General features: G+C 42.1%; 1 protein-coding gene across 8 annotated transcripts in view; it reads right to left on the bottom strand.

Annotated features, from left to right (window-relative positions):
- The window catches only part of cacna1c (calcium channel, voltage-dependent, L type, alpha 1C subunit), a 176,903-nt gene that overhangs the window by 54,175 nt on the left and 101,414 nt on the right, over positions 1 to 21,314 (bottom strand). For 7 of the 8 annotated variants that reach the window (XM_070991717.1, XM_070991718.1, XM_070991719.1 and 4 more), the window contains exons 4-8: positions 14,999 to 15,138; positions 10,164 to 10,303; positions 8,603 to 8,755; positions 7,220 to 7,419; positions 4,229 to 4,332 (exon numbers count right to left, since the gene is read on the bottom strand). In XM_070991717.1, the coding sequence (XP_070847818.1) occupies positions 4,229 to 4,332; positions 7,220 to 7,419; positions 8,603 to 8,755; positions 10,164 to 10,303; positions 14,999 to 15,138 (737 nt within the window). Of the gene's footprint in view, positions 1 to 1,789; positions 1,894 to 4,228; positions 4,333 to 7,219; positions 7,420 to 8,602; positions 8,756 to 10,163; positions 10,304 to 14,998; positions 15,139 to 21,314 lie in introns of all 8 variants that reach the window. The other variant, XM_070991724.1, reaches the window with a different exon arrangement.

Here is a 21,314-nt window from a genome sequence, read left to right as displayed (position 1 = left end):
GCTGGGAGACCTGGGAACATCTGCAGTTAAAAGGTGTACAAATCCACATCAAAGGTCCGCCGGCAAGTAAAATTTGCTTGCACGTCCCTGCTCGTGACTATTTTGAATGACGGTATCAAAACAGTTCTCTTGTCATCTTGGGTTTGGACATCCAGCCTTGTTATCTGCGTATATAGTATCGATCCATCCTTTGAGAAATGGGACTTCTATAGAAGCCTGATTACAGTTTCAGACTTATCTGAATATTCTCAAAAAGACATTACGCAAGGTCTCCACAGATTTTAATTAAACACATGTGTGATGTTTGGCTTCATGGTTCCCTGGAGAGCAAGAACAGGATCCATAATGAAACTCTATCAATTGCCATGTGCCATTTCCATTGATTCTGACATCTGTATTGGCTGGAACACAATGTGTGCATGTGAGAGAGAGTGTGTGAAATGTAGAGGAATGATGGAACCTCAGATTACACCTACAGCCAGCAGACACACACGCACACACACACACACTGAGACACACACAAGACAGATCAATGAGCATTAGGACAAAGTGCTATTGTCTCGCTTGTCAGAACATCAGCAGCAGACCCAATCTCATTGATTTGCTGTGCGTCAGCGCGGGTATATACTGTATGTGTGTGTGAGTGCAGACCTCTGAGGCGTCACTCTCATTTTCCCATTCCCATCAACTCATTTTTCTGTCCTAAATCATCATTGAATTCTCTTTTTTCCTCACCTGTTGCTCCCTTTTCCCTCACCCCATTCTTTCTGTTTATATATTACATCAAATCCACACAAACAAACACTGTCACGCTTGATGTTGCTGTCTCTACGTCCGTCGCTCTCCTTCTTCCTGTTTCGCTATTACTTATTATGCCAATCTGAGACCCACACACACTCCACAGAGGAAGCAGTTGGTAAAAGGTCAGGCTGTGTAGTGTGTTGACAGCATCATTAGTCAGAAGTCAGACAAAGAGTGAGACAGCCAAACCCCCCAAGCTGTTTGGACCAGATAGACCTCTATTATTTTTCCCACAATACTGCTGTCACATCACTGTGGGTATCCAGAGTCAGATTCAGGTCAGTCAGTCACGGGTGAGACACTTCACTCTCCTAAACCTTTTCCCGACAAAACTTCATCATGACCTACAGCATGTAAACTTATGTTCAAAGGTAATTATTCCAGCAATGCTTTTTTTAAAAGGAGGTCGGTGGGTATTCCCAAAAGCTGAAACCCAACTGCAAGCCGTAAACCATTTGTCAATACCCTCTCATTGTTCTACAAACACAACTTTCATTTGATGTTATATTAGGCTGCGTCCACTGAGAGCCTGAACTTACATTGCTCGCTGATGTTTCTCTTTATTTTAAATTGAGATGACAGTGTTTTGTGGCATCCCAGCAGCGCAGAGAACCCAGCATTTTATGATAGTGATAGTGCTATTCTATAGAAGCAACACTGGAGAGTTGTACAGTGAGACTTTTTGACTATTGCCTCTGAGAAAGGCAATATCTAAAATGTCACCATGGTGGCAAATATCAATGTAATAGCACTTTTCTTTGTCTACACATTTTGGTACATATACTACTCCTCAGACTGTACCTTTAACAGTTTACTGCAATCTATTCCTGCACATGCTGTGTGCAACATCTTAAACTTCGAGTCAGAAGCAGGAAGTTGACAGAAGTAAAGAGTTCCCCTCAGCAAGAACAACCAGCAAAGCTCAGTATGAAGGCATGAAGGAGAAAACAAGACGTTAGTGTCAAGTGACCTTTAACCTTGCCCTTACCCGCTCAATACCCCCAGAACCAAGTTTAGCACAAAGAAGGACCCGATGATGATTAAGGTGACAAAATATACCCAGGGCCAACTGTACCCTACTGCGTCATTCACCTAGGTGGAGAGATGGAGGCATGGAGGAGTGGGACCAAGGAAAGGAGACAGATGGGTGGAAGGTTAACATGGAGGGAGGAAGAGGAAGGCATAGAGCAAGGATAGTGATTGTGAGGGCAGCAATGAGATTAAGGAGGGAGCAATAAGGGATGTGAGGAGGGAAGAGGGGAAGAGGGAAGGAGTTAGATCCTTAGTGAAAGTTCCCAACAGATGGAACCGTTTGCTTCTTCAGGATCCCTGCTGGCATTATGGTGGATTCACAGTATTTGTCAGAGTCACTTAGTAGGCCACATGGCAACATATTTGGTCAGCTGTATTTAACGTGGATTTGAAAAATAAGAGGTGAACTGGTTGATTAAGGAGACACATTGATAGGTTGGTGATAATGACAGAAAGCCATGATCCACATGACAAACAAAAAGACTCCTCTTAGAGCTGACTGTTGGTGTGAAAAGGGAAGGTTGCATATTTAAAAACAGTTGGATTCACTTCAGTTCCACTCAAATCAGCTCATTTCAGGCTTAATCAGTGCGGTGAGAAAGCATTTTAGTTAGACACTTCAACAGACTGTGCAGCAAGACTCCCAGGGACTGGACATGATTACTGTCCTCATGACAAATTATTCTACCTCAGTGTCTTCACTCTTTCAAAAGGAATTGAATTAAACAATGAAAAAGCCACAAGCAGTTCAGTCTACAGTTTAATCAGTGCCCATGCATGTTTTATTGTTTTTATTTTGGGTGTAATTTTAAAAACTCATCATTATCTTATATTTCTCATTATTGTTGCTATGGTCATTCTCATTGCTGTACTGTTTTTAAGTCCTGTCTGGTAACTGATGCTTTTATGAGCAGTTACAAAAAATGATGTTCTCTGTTCAGTGCAGCCTGCCATCCCATAATTTCATTCTTTAATGCCATGTCTCCTCCAGACTCCACTCTCGTTTTTTTTTTAGCGATCCACCTCCACGGCTGACCTGAGGGGTGAATTATTAATACCCCAGTGTGTCCCTACAGGCCGGGTGGTGCATGTACCGAAACAGCGTGACTTGGCAGAGCGGGGTAAAACAGCACCCAGCTCACATGCCGCAGCAGCATCTATTGAAACATACACACGCAGACATAGGACGTGTCTGCACATACACAAACAACGTAAGCATGCTACTTTGCACATGAGACTCACGCATATGGAAACCAACACCTGAATACACGCAAGACTGATCTTCATGTGTGTATGTAAATGTAAAGCTGCAGTAGGTAACTTGTGTAAAAGTAATTTTTTGTCATATTTGCTAAAACTGTCCCTATGCCCAGACAGCAGTACATGAAACATGTAATCTGTGAAAAAAAACGGCTCCATTTGTCCCACCTACTGCAATTTGCAAAAATCCACCGCTCCCGACACAAAACAACCAATCAGAGCCAAAGGAGCATCTGAGGGAGTGTCTGACATCTGTCAATCACTACTCACACACGCTGCGAACCCCCCCCTTCCTCCGCTCACGCTGCCGGCTGAGCAGCGTCAGGAGGCTAGTGAAAGCTATGCTAAGGCTAACGTTACTGATTGTCACGGCAGCCGCGCAGACACCTCGGGGAGTAGGGGCTTGGAGGCAGGGCATGAGTGGAGCGGAGAGGGAGGGGGAGTGACATGGAACTTGTGTTGGTTCAAATTTTCAGGCTAAGTCTGCTCTTCTCGATCTTATCTACTGCAGCTTTAAAAATGTGCCGGACAAAAGAGGTGAATCCAGCAAGTCTGGGAGGTCTGTTTGTGTGTCCACCTGTCCATCACAGGCAGGCTGTGACTGGATGCGGCCCCCTGAGGTCAGCTGACGTGAACAGAACAGCTCGACAGAGGGTACGTCACTGCTTCTCCTGTGTGTACTGTATGTGTGTGTTTCGCTCCACCTTTGTGACGAAGGATTGATTGAGTGGAACAGAATGGAGAGAGAGCAGGAGATTTTGCTCAGTTCAGTGACCGTCAGTTCATCTTCCCTCGACTGGAGAGGACTATGAACCATATAAAACGAAACCTCTACTTCTGCTGGTGGACTGCTGGCATGTCATAGCATTTTCCAAACATTCAAGACATTGTACTAACCCTGATAACAGCACACATAGTAATGCATACAGCAACCAAACATGGGTAATTTCCATTTGATTCCACTCTTCAATGCTTCACTGGATCCTCAGTTGGACTCTACATGTCTGGTCCAGGGAGTCTTGTTACATGGTCATTTATCACATCTAAAACACTATGTACTGTACTGTCACATCACAAAACACACACACGCACACATGGGCATTTGTAGACACATGAAAACAGCACAACCTCTTACCCGCTCAACACCCCCAGAACGAGATTGAGAACGAAAAAGGAGCCGAAGATGACGAGAGACACAAAATAGACCCACGGCAGCTCATAGCCCATAGCATCCTGCATCTGAGAGAGGCAAAGAGAAAGAGGAGAGAAGGAGAGACGAGGGGGATTAACAAGAGAGGAAAGATAAGGAGGTGCAAGAAAGACAGGGATGAGAAGAATGAGGGAGGAAGAAAAAGTGTGGCAGAATAAGGTTTGAGAAGAGGATTTTGAGAAAATTGACATGGACAATAAAGCAGTGAATGAGTGGGGGAAGCAGAGGTCAAGGACAGAAAGAAAGTGTATTGGAGAGGGAAAGAAAGAAGGAAAAGACCACAGGCAGGAGACAAGAACAGAGCAGTGCATGTTAGAAAGAGCAGCAGAAAGACCTGGCAAAGCAAGAGTGGCAGTACTGTATGATTAAGTTTGTGTTTGAAGCCTTTTGTCTGCCTGCATGTCTGTCTGTTGGAGAGCAGGTGCTTGACGATCCACAATTAAGAACACACAAAACAACCCTGAACTGCCTTTGTAACTCAATGAGAAACCTTATCTCTTATTCAAATTGTGTGTTTACACAGTTATGCAATCCCTTCAGAAATCATTTCTTGGAAAGGTAGATGGGCCTTTACGGGAAACACATTCAGATGCTGTGAGTCTGCAAGTATTCATGCAAACCAGTTCTGTTCTAGAGGATTTATGACACAAAAAAATCCAAGTGGACTTGTGTCAGGATATTCAGTTGCAGGGAAACATGCCACATGCTCATCTGGATACTGTATTAAAGGTTGCCTAAACAGAGACAGATCATTATTTGGGCTTTAAATGGGAGATGATGTAGACAAGCTGATGTCTGACCAGTTCAGTATCGACGATTCAATCGAACAGAATTTTCTGATTATGAATCGGCACGTAAATTCGGTTGATGAACTTTTAAAAGACGACATTAAGTTAAATAGAGAGAGACAAAAAAGGGAGATAACAGAGGAGAGAAGAGAGGGTTCATTTGCTACGAGAGCAGCAGAGGTTGGATATCATTAATCTACATTCCCGAAAATGTGCGACAGTGAAAACTACGGAAATGCATGGCCCAAACTAAATGAAAGACTTGGAGTTGTCTGAATTACTTTCCATTATCATTTGTACTAATAAGTAGGTCCCATTCATTATAAAGAGAGCTGGCTACACAAGCACTCTCATAATAAGGAAATTATATGATTTAACGGAGGTTATGTGTGTGTGAATGTGTATTATACATTCATCTGTTTACAAAGTCACAATGTGGGGACTCACCTTCCTTAAGGGGACAAAACGCAAGTCCCCAAACAAGCAGTGGTTATGGTATGTCTCCAAGAAATGAATGTCTCCAAAAGCGTTGGAAACGTGTGTGCGTGTGTGCAGGGCGTTGCAGAAGACAGGGTAGTGGCAGCAGGGGTGTGGAGCTAGTAAGCTCTCTGCTCCATGTGCATACAGTGCATGCACTCAGAGACACTCAGACACACACACACACACACACACACACACACACACACACACACACACCTGCTTGTATATACCATAAGATCCCGCACTAACGCTCAGACAACTGACCCATTCAGACAGTTTTCTGATTTCTGATTTTCTGATTTCTGAGTTACACTGTGTCACCAAATTGAGATAAAACATCAACCTTTCAACATGCCTTTTCACCAGTGTAACTGTTAATCAAATGATTCATTCATTACTTTAGTATTGTGATGTCCCTCTCATGTTACATGTCACGTTACATTCTTGTCACAGAGCTCAAAATCTGTTTCTCAAAGACTCTTCTATCCATCCGAATGAAAAGAATTACCTACAGATCTCTTAATTCAAACAAAAGCGGTTGCTGAAAGTGACATACGATAGGAAACGTTAGGAAACATATCACCTCTGGCTGGCATCTTTTCTTTTGGATTAGAAAATCGAGATACAGGATAAAAATGTTTTTACTGATTACAGACAGACTATTTTCACATCAAGACTGACAGAAGAGTCTTTGAAGATTCTGGAAAAGAAATACTGTCATAAACGTTTTAAGTGTTGTTCAATCGCCTTCTGGGCTTTTAAAAGATCACCAGGGCTTTAAATACCAGAGAAAGGGATGCTTAGCTCTGTGAACTGGATATAATGAAAGCATAAATCAGGGCTACCTGATAGCTGGAGAACAGCACGATTTCATTGTACTGCAACACATTTAATGCAGAAATTCAGGTGAAAAGTGATGTTTTGAAGATCCGCACAAACCCTAACTCATCTGTACCACGTGAGTGCTTTGCGGGAGGGCAGACCACAATGTGAGAGCAAATAGAGGACATTTCAGTGCCACGTGAGCCCTTACCACCCATTTTTATCAGGACATCATCAATATCATAATCTGTGTGTAAAGCCATACCTCCACTGCAGAGGTTTAAATCAAACGTTTTCTAAAGGAAGCACATGTGGGAGTTTGATTGAACCTTCCCTAATATTGATCAGCAGCACAGACTAATCTATTGGTTTATTTAGCTGGACGGGGCTGCCTATGCTTCTGGCCATTTACTGAGGAAGGGATACTTTCTGTGCGTTCGTATGCCTCCGTGTCTCTATGTGTGTGTGTTCACTTGACTCTTAAAATCAAACATCAGGAGTCGCCACACGTTTCAAATGAATCGGCGCCTTCAATTACACAGTGCATTGTCTGCATTGATTTAGCCTGAGATATGAGCTAACGCGCACATGCACGCAGGCACACACACACACACACAAACACAAACACACAATCTGTGTGTCTTTAGGCGCACACCTGCCTTTCTGACAGAAGTGTTTGTGTTGCTTCTTTATATGCTTTTCTCTAAGGCACTCATGTAGCACTGATGTTACAGATACGGTACACTGGCTACACACACACACCAAGCAGTATGGCACTCACTCCACACATACACACATAAAGACACAGTTATGGTGTCCGACTCACCCAGTACAACACATCCGTCCAGCCCTCCATGGTTATACACTGGAACACGGTCAACATGGCAAAGGCAAAGTTGTCAAAGTTGGTGATGCCGTCGTTTGGGCCCTCCCATCCCATTTTGCACACTGTTCCGTTACGCATACAGTGACGGCCATAAGCTCCATCAGGTGCACACGGTGCCGGCTTTTCCTCCGCAATGGTGGCTGTGACAAAAGAGACAGGAGGAAGACAGAGTTTTTCATACTGTATCTTTCTGACCTACGCGAAGCTGAGGCTTGGTGGGATCAGCCGCTGGTTTCCTGCAAAAGTTTCTTTTCCAAAGTTTTCTTTTAATCATAGCCTCAGTTCTTTTCAACACACGAACAACAGGGTCTCCTTTTTAACGATACTGCAGGTTTATGTTAGGACCATCACTTTTATTATTTCAATTTTGTCTCAGAAATTTTTTTTTTCTGTCAGCCGCTGTGGTGTACAGGCCAGTCAGAGGTGTGATTCAGAATGCTTGGTCATTGCAGCTGGGAACAATGCACTGCGCCATGGTTGCTGGATCTAAAAACGTAATAATCATTTTACAATTCACAAATCCATCTACAGGTAAGAATAATTTATGAGAAAAAAAAAAAATCTACATCTAAAAGAAGGTTAAAGGGGATACATTAAACTAAAACTAAACACAGCAGCCATTAAAAAAACAAAGATCAATGTGAAAAAGTGCTGTACTAATTATACAAAACAAGCTCTCCAGAGTGATGTATAGGATAACAGAGAGTATTCCACCGGCACTTACCCAGTGTAAAGCTAATGCCTCCCCTGGGACCTATAACATCACCATAACAACACTCAAGTCCATTTATACCTAGGGGCCTTTACTGAAAATTGTTTCAGTCGTTTATGGAGGCTGCTGTGTCAATTATTGCCCAAATCATTCATACTGAGAAACTGAGAGATGGTTTAAATAATTAATGGAGGTTATTGAGCTGTTTAGGTGTGTGCTCTATTCTCTCCCTGCCTAGTTGGCTAATGGGTGATGTCTTACTGTAGTCAAAGATTTATGCACAAACCAACTGGACTCATTACCATCGTAACATCAAGGTAGCAGGGTGACAGTATAGCTTTCTTTGATATTTCAGCTGAAACAGCTGTGTATCCTGTGCTGTGTGTGTGGGTATTTGTGCGAATAGATGCTTACTGAAGCATGCTTTCACACACAGATGAATACATGCTTCAGAAGTTATCTGAGCATTGAAGTATATGTGACTGTATGTGCCTGATCATGCACGTTTTTATTTGCATCTGTGCATCAGTGCGCAACAGTCGACGTTTTTTCTCTTTCTGTCTCCCTCTTTGCATGTGCGTATGTGTGAGTGTTTGTGCGTGTGTGTGTACCTAAGTGGTCGTTAATGCAGGTCTTGTGCATCTTGCCCATGAAGAGCTCCAGGCCGATGATGGCATAGATGATGATGACGAAGAGGACCAGCAGGGCAATGTGGAGCAGAGGAACCATGGCTTTGATTATGGAGTTCAACACTACCTGTAAACCTGCAGGTCACATACACACACACACATGTGATCATCCACTTAGAGAGAGTGCCTTCAACGAGTAGTTTCAAAACATCTTGCTCATAGGCGATGCAACTTCCCGGTTCATTGACCAAATGCTTTGATGGACAAAGGCTCAGGACGCTGCATACTAATAACGCACAAAAACGGTGCTAGGAAAACATTGTGTTGAGGAGGCTTATTAGTATGAAAGACAGCCAAATGTAAATATTTATCTTTGTGGGATAAAATGTGGGTTTAGTTAACTGATGAATTTGTCAAAAATTCAAACGCATGCTTTGGTGCATATAAATATATCAGATCGCTTTGCACTGATGAAACAAACAGTGAAAAAAAGTTCAGCTTGATTTGTTGCTTGTTAAGAACTTATTGAAAATGTCCTTCTTGCATGCAGCTATAAGCTCTGACTTTATGCAAAACAACAGTACCTGTGAACTGTGAATGTAGCACACTGTTACACCTTTAAAGGAAAATGCTACGCATATCCTCCAGCTGAAGTGTTGATCACAATTAACCTGTTATCAATTTGTATTTGAGTGTTGTGCAATTATTCACACATAATTTGGGAAAGTGAATGCAACAATAAAAACCACAGTAGGTGGCATCGATGACTGAAGAATTCTTGGATTGATTCTGATATCTGCTGATTAAATTACATAAGACAGTCCTTGTTCCACCTATCAGCTGACATCTAGGACATATAGACTTTTAACAAAGCACACTCATCTACAGATCATTGCTTTTTTAAATTCTACAGCACATACGCAGCAATGGCACTGGAAGCCTTTAAAAAGACAAGTCTGTCAGTCAGTGTGATAATCAGCTAGCAAACATGCTACTGATCTGTTGCCATGATACCAGTTCAATACACAGTCCAAGGATGTTGGACAGGGTACAGTCTAAATATTGTGCACTGCAGCGCTGATGCTTTTGTACCAAATGACACCAGTGTGGGATGTGCACTGGCAGCCTGTGCATTTGCCTGCTACTGTAATCACAAGAGCTGTAACACACACACAGGTGTGCATGCTCGCGCAGCCTTCAGCCATGATATCTGATCCCTTTCAGTCTTCTGGCACGTTGGATTATTGATTTCTGCCATCACTAACACAGACAGGCTGACAGACAAGTCATCCACTGCTCGTACCGTCTGAGCATCTGTCAACAGGACATGAGGGCTCTGTGTGCGAGCATGCGTGTGTGTGTGCGTTTGTGCGCTGCTGTGTGTCGATGTGTGGCGTCAAGCAGCAATATCAGCCCCAATCTGTGGTTCATTTCATCCCCGCCTCAGCCAATCACAATTCACACCTGATCCTCAGAGCACTGTTTCTACTCTTTCTCTCTCTCTCTCTCCTTCTGTCTCTCCACCACAGCTCTCAGTACTTACTGGGTACTCCAGAGACCAGTCTGAGGGGTCTGAGTACTCTGAATGCCCTCAGAGCCTTGACATCGAAGCCTGCTGCCTTCCCTCCAATAGGAGTCGCACCATCCCCCTTGGTGGCCTGCTCCAAGATCGCACTGAATAACCTGCAAGACAGAAAATGACTTGAAAAAACGCCATCATCAGGTTGACATCCCATTTCCACATACGAGAGAATATCTGAGCGAGAGGAAAACAACAAAAGAGATACAGGCATATAGAGATATAATATAGAATGATGAATACCTGCAGCTGTTGTCATTACGGCCTTATTTTCCATTTCCTGTTACCGCTGTTGTCAATACTAAACCGAACCCTCTACATCTGCTTTATCATAAACTATAAAACAGTGAGAGCATTGTAAATTTAGACATCAGTCTAATTTGGAACAAAAATTTTAAAAGCAAAGGGAATGATGAGGGCCGCTGTTTCCCAATCAAAGGCATTTCTTTGCGAAAACTCGACAGTCGAAAATGAAACAGCTTAATGAGTTAGCTCTCCAACACAACAATAGACAGCGTTTCATCTGTTCCTTCTGTCTTTCACAGATAAGGAAATGTGAGACACTCGGCTTTAATGGTTTGACAGTCTTCTCAACAACACTGTGCATGTCCATAGTGAAGGAGGGTGTCTCCAAAATGTTTTTATAAGCCAGTGTGGGCTCATAACATTGTCTAGTGAACACATTTACTGCCATGTGATGTCACGCTATCTTCCCTGTAACTCTGCTGCAATACAAATATCATATCACCAATATAAAGTACAGAGGAATACATAATGAAAATCCCTGTAGCCAGGCTCAAAGTTTTCACAAAAAGCCTTTCGAGAAAAATGGAGGATGTCGCACGGTATCCCATCATACCGCCCAACCCTACTTTTGACCATATATTGTACAGTACAAAGACAAAGTAGCTAGCAGAGCAAAAACAGTCTTCAATAAGAATGCTAAATATGTTTTTATGCTGTTGCCTTTTGTTGGCTATTATCCCCTACGAAATTATTTACAGACGTCTCTTTGAAAGTGAGTGGCTCACAAGCTTGAATTTATGTATGTCCAGCTGAGCTTATCACTCTCCTCTTCTCTCTCTGTCTCTCTGAGATCCTTTAGAAATCACCATACAATACCATTTTCCAGCTAGCGCGGCTCAAAGGCCAGTCAGCGGCGCGTTAGTCATGGGGAATTATCAATTAGCACAGATGAAATGGCCACTTGAAAAGACCTCTCAAAACATATCGCCCTCTCTCTCACTCTTACTCTCCCTCTCTCTGCCTCTCTATTTTCGCACTACCTCCCTCTCAATTTGATTCACTCTCTCTCTTTCTCTGTGGAAAGCATGCCTTTGAAACAGAGTATGAAAAGCATGTCAAGGATCCCCAGTTTTGCACCATCAGCATGTTTTGCCGTGGTGGGGTGTTAAATGATAATTAGAGCCTTTTAGCGTAGCACCACATAATGGCTTGTGTACATCCACAGCTAAAGATAGTAGAAACAGTGCATATTTATAAATATAACAGAGGCTGTGTGGCTTCATAATAATCAAAATACCACAATACTACTGAAAACACTGAACTCATCTCTGAATTATTTGAAATTCACAACAGGCTGGCAGCTGGTTATGTTGATTATTAGGGCTGCTACTAATCTTTATTTTCATTGTTGATTAGTCTGTGAATTATTTTCTCGATTAACTGATTAGTTGTTTGGTCTATAAAATGGTGAAAAGCGTCAATCAGTGTTTCCCAAAGCCTTAGATGATATCCCCAAATGTCTTGTGTTGACCACAACACAAAGATATTACAGTTAGCTATCATGGGGCAGTGAAGAAACCAGGAGATAGACACATTTAATCACTTATACCGCTTCATTAATTATCAGTATAGGTGGTTATTAATTTAATAAAGTAATCGATTAGCTGCACCTCTACTAATTCTCAATTTATCTATAGATTTCTTAATAACCTATTTCTATTTTAATTTGCAAATCAAGTGGAAAAATTTCTATCAAAAGTTCCCATAGCCCAAAGTGATGGTTTTAAATTGCTCCTTCTGCCTGTCCAAGTCCAAAAGCTCAACATATTAGTTCACAATATAAAATACAAATGCAACAAATCCCTCTATTTGAGAGGCTCGAACCTGTGAAATCTTGATTAAACGATTATGTTTTTGTCAATCAACTAATTGGTAAATTGCCTAAATGTTTCAACGGTAACTGTCTTTAATACTGTATTATGCATTTCTTTTTTTCCCTGGAGGTTTCACTCTCTTTACTCTCTTTTTTGTGATGATCCTACAGCTATTTGTACTGTCGATACTTCAAAAGTAGAGCCAGGATACCAGATGGAAAAAGAGGAGGAGAGAGGAATAAAACTAGCACATGTAAAAAGAGCAGAATAATACATGTGAGGGGAAAGAGAAGAGATGGGGAGAGGACAGAGAGGTGAAGTAGAAACTAAGCAGAGAGTCTATGTGGTACCTATTCATATTGTACACATACATACATAAACACACAAAGGCACGCACAGAGCCTGTTAGCTCACTGAGCCTTCACTAATAAACTCTTAGGTACATGTCAGCAAGAGTATAGGCTCTGATATCTGTGTGTATGTGTGCGTGCGTGTGCGTGTACATGTGCCTGTGTGTGCGTGAGTGTGTGCCTCTGGCTGCTCAGCAACAAGTACAAGCTCTTTCACCCATATGGTGAACACTCCAGAGGGAGCGAATTCTGTCACTTCTCATCCATACACACACACACACACACACACACACACACACACACACACACACACACACACACACACACACACACAGAGGCACAGGCACAGGCACAGGCAAGCTGGCAGTTAGGCACACACAGGTACAAAGGTACAAAGACAAGCACTCATGCATGTACACACAGAGATACAGTGCTGCCACAGCTGAACATTTCCTAGATCTGTGCCTTTTGAGCGTGTGAAATGAAAGGAGAGAGTGTGTGTATCTTTTTAATTTTTCTCTGTCTCTGTCATGACCACAATGCTTTAATGTCAATATGACAAATATTGTCAGTTATGACAAAAACTGGACTGAGGTCAGGGAAAAGATTGTGATCATGGATTAAGATCACTTTTATGATTCTTATCTCTATCATTATTTGCAGGAAGAGGAGAGCAAGAGGTCACGTGTCAAAAAACACTAAACATATTATCATGCCTTCAAATTGGTGTTTTTTTTACAGGATTTCAGCTCCGTCAAGAGACAACATGTCTAAGCATTTATGTGATAAAGTCAAAATTTTAGATTGTTACTGACTGAGACTGAGTATGCTTATTGTGGCCATGTCAAACAGAAAAAAGTAACGGGGTCATGTTTTGACAGGAAAAATTTAAAAACCCTGGGGAAGTTGAGAGGCCATCCAGGTTTAATCTCCCAAAACAGCAAACACACACCCTCCAGAAGTGTCCTCGTGCAAGACACTGATCCCTGCCAGTTCTGGAGATGTAGCTCCTGTTTGACCCTCTGACCCCCCTGTGGCAGGGTTGCAAGGAAAAAGACAATTTCCTTGAAGGAATGAATACTGTTTGATGCACAATTAAATTAAAGTCTGCCATGATAAACGCCACGATTCAAATAGAGACAGAAAGGGAGAGAGAGGCAGACAGAGAGGGTAGATAACAGCATAAGAGTGGTAAAGGTTGTGTTTATGCCATGGGCATTGGCACCATGATGCCAGCCGATGGGGTGTGTGTGTGTGTGTCTGTGGGGTGAAGCCAGCCATGCTCAGTCAGTGATGGGTAATGTGAGTGAACACTTGACTGGCAATGAACAAGACTTACTGTGTGTGTGTGTGTGTGTGTGTGTGTGTGTGTGTGTGTGTGTGTGTGTGTGTGTCTGTTCGTGCACACACAGAGCCTTCCTTCAGGCTGAGGGGTGCTTTTCTGCCACTCTTGTACACATACACACACACACACGCGCGCGCACACACACACACACACACACACACACACACACACACACACACACACACACACACACACAGTCAATTAGACTGTTTTTTATGGCATTAATGTAACTGTCAGGTCCACTGGCTATTGTGCCATTAGCTCAACACAACAATGAACGCACAGCTGGCAGGCAGGGTATGTGCATAAACACGTATGCACACACGCACACACACACACACGAACAGGCACAGAGGGTTTAGCAGATGGGCGATGATGTTGAGTTGCAGATAAAGAAAAACAGAGCAGAGCTTTGCTATCAGCATCTAACAAGCTAATCAGTTTAGGCTTCACCAATACACTGTAGGCCAAAGTTTAGTGCAGATTTAATTCAGATTCACCGTGAAGGAGGAATGTTTCATGTTAAAACTTCTTGCAAAAGTTGTGTACTATATTGTGTCTTGTATATAAAAATACCACATATATTGAGAACTTAGTTTTATTCCTGTAGACAAACAAAGCCACATTTCCTCTGTCAGCCTTCCTTGTGGTTGCGACTGGAATCAAAAGTGTTCATGGGAAATGTGATCTAGCACCATGGGTATCTCTGGCATTAGACAGAGGCTGCCAATTGTCTTGGCTGCAGTTTCATTTGTTGACAGTAATTATACCAAGGTACTATGATGAATTTGGCAATGATGTGCTGATGTTTAAAAATGTGTCAGGTAGATGTTTTAAAAGCCCTGGGAAGAGACAGTCAATCGCAATTACACAGGACTTGCTATCTTTGTCATTCCCTCCATCAAACTACACAGATTCACTTAGAGGACCATTAAAAAACATTCCATAAGCTTTTATCTCGTCCGTGTGCTTCTGTCCACTCACCCTACGACTACGATGATGAAGTCCAGCAAATTCCAGCCGTTCCTCAGGTAGGCGTTGGGGTGGAAGAGCAAGCCGTAGGCTATTACCTTCAAGAATGCCTCCACCGTGAAAATGATGAGGAACAGATACTCCACGCGTTCCTGTAGAAACACACACACAAGACAGGTCCGTTTATTCGTCTGAGCAGCAACGTTGCAACAATGTAGACGGGCTCAGTATGAGAGAACAAGCATTAGAGAAGGATCAAAAAGTAAATAAAAAAGAGAGACAAGATTATAGAAAGGCATCTGGTGAAGTTTGTAGAAAGCTGACTAAGTTTAACATGTGAGCAAATACTATTAACAGGATATCTTATATTGAGACAATCGAATGAGAGAACACCAAACATCCATTCAAAATTCTTATATTGCTTGCAGTAGATCTGTTTTCCTTTTGACAGGTAATAATCTTCTTTGAAACTTCTTGCTTTTCTCACATTGCTAGTGAGGTGTATTATTCCGATACACTAGAAGAGTCCTCATCCCCTCTCTCAGTAACATCGGATAAAGGATTCCCTTTTGTTGGGGAAATTAGATAAAATTACACATTCCCTTCATGGCTCTAACATAATATTTTCTAAAATCTGGCTACCCTTCTTAGGACATGTCCGGTCCCTCCAGCTGGATGCTGCCCCCATTGGCTGAACGACCCCGTGTTCTGTACCAACATCCTGCACCTCCTGGCCAAGTCCTGTTTTCCCCATGCCAGTAGCCCACAGTATGTCTAGTATGTTACTGTCTCCAAAATGTCTTGTATATTTAATACATATTTTATGCTTTTTTTGTTCTATTTGTTTATATGTGTATATGTATTTTCTGATACTAGTCTCTTGTCTTAGTATCATTTTTACCTCTGCCAATATTTGCCTCATTCTACAGAATCTTTTCCTTTATTGAATTTATTCAGTCATAAATTTGAGCAGTAGGTGATTTGAAGGGGGGTGCCATCCCCCCTTCTTTGCAAAATGACCAAAAAGCATCCCCCTCGTTAACCTGCCACCCCCCTCTCCATCCCTTAGTAGCAGAAAGAGTGCAGGGGCAGTGGGCTTGTTTAGGTGAATATGTCTACCTGACTCATTGATCCTTCATCTGATTGAGCTTTGTGCACGGCCCCGACCACCAATTCCTCACTTTCACTTAAACCCTCACAGCTGCATGTGAGGGTTGAAGTATAGTATTGTTGTTATTTTGGTCTTGAAAATTCCACAAACAAATCATACATAAAAAATATAGAAAGTCATTTATTCATAATCATGGCATTCTTTACTTTTGGCCACATCAACACTTAAGACCCTGTGTGTGACTTGTGAGTACCAACAGTGCAGACCGAGACGCTCTGATACTGTTTATGTGGCTTCTGGTGTGTGCGAGTGCATGTGTGTGTGTTTGATTATTTATGTGTGAACATGTATTTGTCTAACTTGTAATCGTGTACACAATCAAAGCATTTTGATTATTTAACCAAAGTGACTCTCTTCCTGTCCAAAGAGGTCTGAAGAGATGAATGCATGTGTGAAGAATGTGCGCACACACAAACGGAAGCACGCACGCGCACACACACACTCACAAGTAACTCTTGTACTACAGAATTCCTTAGAGATTGTTGTCATAGTGACGACCCCTGCCTAGGGGGGTCATGGGAAATGTCCTGAAATGGCCTTGACAGAGAGTGAGAGAGAGGGGGAGAGAGAGAGAGAGAGAGAGAGAGTGAGAGAGACAGAGAGAGAGAGAGAAACAATTCATCATCCACCTAATCATCTGTCATATCTGCCTTCTAATTTCTTCTCAAGTTCCTAACTGAAATGAGATCAAGAAAATGGTGCAAAACAATTAAGCTCCTGTGTAAACAAAGCAAAAATATTCCAGACTCAGAAATACTCTCTGCCCCCTCTCTCTGTCCCTCTGAGGTACATAAGTTCTTTTATCTAAAAATATATTTAGCTCCATCCATCAATCTATCCATCCATCTCAGTCCCTGCTCCTCCTCCTGTTCCCACTGTTTTCCCATGAATGTACACTCACAGAGGGCCAGAGGTTTGGGACAGAAGGCCGGCCAGGTCTCTCCAGGCTCCAAGTCCCATCCCTGGGAAGAATCAGCTAAACCTGAGGCTGGGGGGGCGCAGCTTTTGTATGTGTCCAAGTTTACCAAAATAGCTTCAAAAGCTGATAGGGTTAGCAAGGAATCCCCAAATGATGCTACCAAAGCTGATGCAATTCAGCTAGTAGGCTGCTATTCAGGCATATTTACCAGTGCATTGTCATATAACAATTATTTTAAAGGTGATCATCAATGATGAAAAGTGACACAAAATAAAAGCATACTGGTAAAAAAATGCCACTATTAAGTCTATTTTTAAATATTAAACATAAACATTTGATACAATTAAATAAAAATGTATCTCAATAGCTCAAGCTCCTGGGTAATAGCATACTATGAGAATGATATTTCAGCATTTCAATTCAAATGTTTGTCCATCAATCAAATCCTGTTACTGATATGATGTTTATTTCCCACTTTGTTGTACTGTAAAGTGAGGCCATTGACAAGTATGACCAAATCTATTTTGGCATTCTTGACAAGCAAGAACAATTTCTAGAAAATGGCAAATGCAATGTCAAACCATGACAAACAGATTATGAGATATTCAGATGTGCTTTACTCAAATGAACTGTCTTTTATATCTTGTGAAAAAAGCTGCGGTTTCACTGTCACGTCAGTAATTGCTACGAACTGAGGTGTTTATTTAAGTTGGATTTTCAGAGTGCTATATTCTCAAGATGAGACGCCACATTACAACTTCTGAATACCGATAAAAGAGTCATGCTTTGATTTTGTGTTCGGAATGATGTGATTATCATCCAAACTGTGATTTGGGAGTGTTTTTCCCACACTTAGAAATGCCCAAGAAGCTTGACAGTGGAGGGAATGAACTGAATTATAACAGAGAGGATTTTCACTTTTTGAAAGACGGACAACTTGAAAGGCAGGTTGATTTTTAGGCCAGGGATTCTGCACCTGAATGGGTTGCTCAGAGAGCTGCCTTCAACTTGTTTTGTTCCTCATCCCTGTCTCTCTAACCTCTTCTCGTTTCAATGCAAGTCCATCCAGTGTGCTTTATTGGCATAGAAGTATGAGGTTTAAAGACAAAGATCAAGATTTCCACATTAAACACCTGTCTTCTTTTTCAACCTGTGTGTGTCAGCTTCAGAGCCTGGAGAATTTATTTTTTCTATATTTGTATATTCATCATTTGTACTACAGACCCTCCACCACATAGTGAGCAATAGTAGTCTACGCGGAAGTAATTAATCTCACAAATGCATACACACAAATCCTCCCTCTCAAATACACAAAAGCTCTCCATCACTCGCATACACACACACGCACACACACACCCAGGCTGTGTATCTGTTGGTGACAGGCAGACAGTGCGGCGCTGAGAAGAATAAAACACAGAGAAACATCTGGTAGGAACAGCTCGGCCTGACACACGCACACAAACACACACAGATACACTTCTCCGCCTCCTTCCCTTCCGTTCATACAGACCCATAAAGGGCAAAATCCATAAGGGGCTGGACTAATCTGGTTAGTGACTGGAAAGAAATGAGAGGGAAAAGATGAGAGACTGAGCAGGAGGAGGAGGATGGATGAGAGGCAGAGAGAGAAGGAGAGACAAATGAAAAAGACAGAGTCAGAGAAGAAGAAGGCAGACAGAATGACAGAAAGGTGAGTATGTGGGAGCTATAATTTAGTTATCTGTGATAGGTCAACCAAACCGCCGATCCATCAACTGGGCCAATCAGATTATAGTATCGACATTCTACCATACAGCGGACAATGTTTCCATTCGCCGTGACCTTCTGCATTGTATGTGTGTGTGCTGCAAGAACAGGATTAGCCATTAAGCTGTGTTTGAAACAAACCCACAGACAGACAGTGTCTGTAGTGGTGTGTGTGTGTGTGTGTGTGTGTGTGTGTGTGTGTGTTTCTTTCATGCAGTTTTCAATAGACCAAGAAGCACAGAAAAAAACACCATGAACACAGAATGTACCAATTACTCAAGCATGAAAACACAAAACAGCAGGGGTACAACAAAGATAACATTTTTATTTCCAAACTTCGTGCTTATTCCACTTGCCCATATACATGTATTTGCAGTTCAGAAAAGATGGAGAAAAACACCAAATGTTGTATAACAAAATGACTTTGATTTAATCTTAAAATTAAACTCCAAAATACAGCTGTTCCTCACAGCCTTGTAAACAGAAACAAACCGCACAGGAATCAGACTTTTTCCTGCTTCAACAGGAAACCTTTCTACACAACTATACAGCAACACACCGCCAACATCCCATAATGATTTATTCAGAGGCAGTAACCACAGTGAGATGAAGCACAAGGGTCTGGAGTTGTGTGCATCGCTAGTCTATATCCTATTAGCAGGCTAATGATGCAACTGTGGTGAGGGAGAAGGAAAGACAAATTAAGTACAGTAGCTGTTAGACAAATGGATTGAGAGCACACACAACTTATTTTTGTATCTTTTGCAATCATTGCAATTTGTAATAATTGCACTGTACTCACCAAGATAATAGCTAGATCTGGGAACATGGCCACATCGCTTCAAAGAAGTCAGATGGGTCAAGCGCGAGCAATCAGACAATGATCCAGATTTTTATCAAACTCCAAGGCTACCAGAACTAGTTTGGATGGGAAAACTATTTCTATGTGCAACGAGGGATTGTTATAATTATTCATAACAAACAGAGCTGTTTTGATAAGATGTCTTGACTTCTTGCTGCTTTACGATCTGTCTTTTTGTCCGACATCTTGTGTTTCTTACCCTGTTGGACTCACACAAACATCAAACTCTGGGATCTGAACCAGCACTTCCTTAAGTGAAGCCAACCGCTTGCCCATGTGAGGCAGTAACTCAACAACACTACAGGCACAGACAAAAAAAAGTCAACTCCTCTTTTGACATTTAGCAAAGTTTACTTAAACTCGTTCTTCTTCTGTCTCTCCCACTTTTAACTTCTCCTCTCCCCACTCCTGTCGTCTCTCTCCCTTTCTGCCTCGTTCTCATCCCTCTCTTCCACTCCTCTCTTTCTTCCCCTCATCTCTCGCTCTTTCTCTGTGGGCGCCAACCAGAAGTTACCATAGAGACCAAGATGGGTTCCAACGTTACCATGGAAACTGTGGGCTGCAGCAGCGGCGGCGGCAGACTTTCCCTCTCTCTCTCACACACACTAATGGATGACACTGATCAGTATTGTACCAAGAATATCCACAGCACATAGTCCTAATTACTACTCTTCTGTCAGCATCCAGACTTCCAATTGTGTGACTGCGTGTGCACATGTGTACACCAATGTATTGTTTGTGTACGTGCAACAGTGTGTGCTCTTTTATATGAGTGAACATGTATGTTTGTGCCTGTTGCAGTGATTGATGTCATACAGTATGCTTACTTACCACTTGCCACATATTGAACTTTAATGTGCCACTCTGTCACCCTGCACAAGCCTTTGCCACACTGCTTACAATACAACACCTTCAGTATAATGCAATACCTGGTCGGAAAAACATTTGCAGTTTGGCAGTGGATTAACCATCCTGTGATGGGGCTGAGACACATTTAAGAGCTGTGTGATGTGCAGTAGATGCAAAAGGGTAAACAGCTCTTCATAATTATGGTCTTTGTATGATTTTCCTTCGATGATGGTTTAATAGACTTTCTGATGGAGCCTGAAATTTGAGGTTAGGTTTTGGGTCAGTGAGCAGAAATTGGTCTGTATTTTTTCTATTGTTGTAATTGCTACAGCATGGAGATGAATACAGACTTATAATCAAAGCTGACAATGCTCAAGAGAGCAGCTGTAGATTAATAATGTCAAATTATCCTTTGATGTGAAATCCACAAGAGTGAAAAACAGCAGCTCTCAGGTCACCGTCTGAGTGCTTAATCTTGACTCTCCCCAGCTAACAGCCATAAAGACAGGGAACCTGAAACTCTCTATCTTCTGCCCTTCGCTAAGGACATCAAGCTATCAGATTTTTATAGTCACTCAAGAGAGACAAGGAGAGGAGAGGAGAGCCTAGAGGTTAGGGAGTGTACTTACATTTCTAAAGTGGGTGGGCAAAATGAATGAGCAACTCTTTTCTCAACACCTGCTATTGAAGTTCTGTTGAGATTACTTCTCAAAGCAATGTTAAACTCTGATAGCACCTTCAGCTGTAAAGCCTGATATACTGTCAGTCATCTTTGTCAGCG

The sequence above is a fragment of the Chaetodon trifascialis genome, chromosome 22, assembly GCF_039877785.1.
Source record: "Chaetodon trifascialis isolate fChaTrf1 chromosome 22, fChaTrf1.hap1, whole genome shotgun sequence".
In the NCBI taxonomy this organism is placed as follows: Eukaryota; Metazoa; Chordata; class Actinopteri; order Chaetodontiformes; family Chaetodontidae; genus Chaetodon; species Chaetodon trifascialis.
Note: the sequence above shows the minus strand (reverse complement) of the source record. Positions and strands in the feature narration are given on the sequence as shown.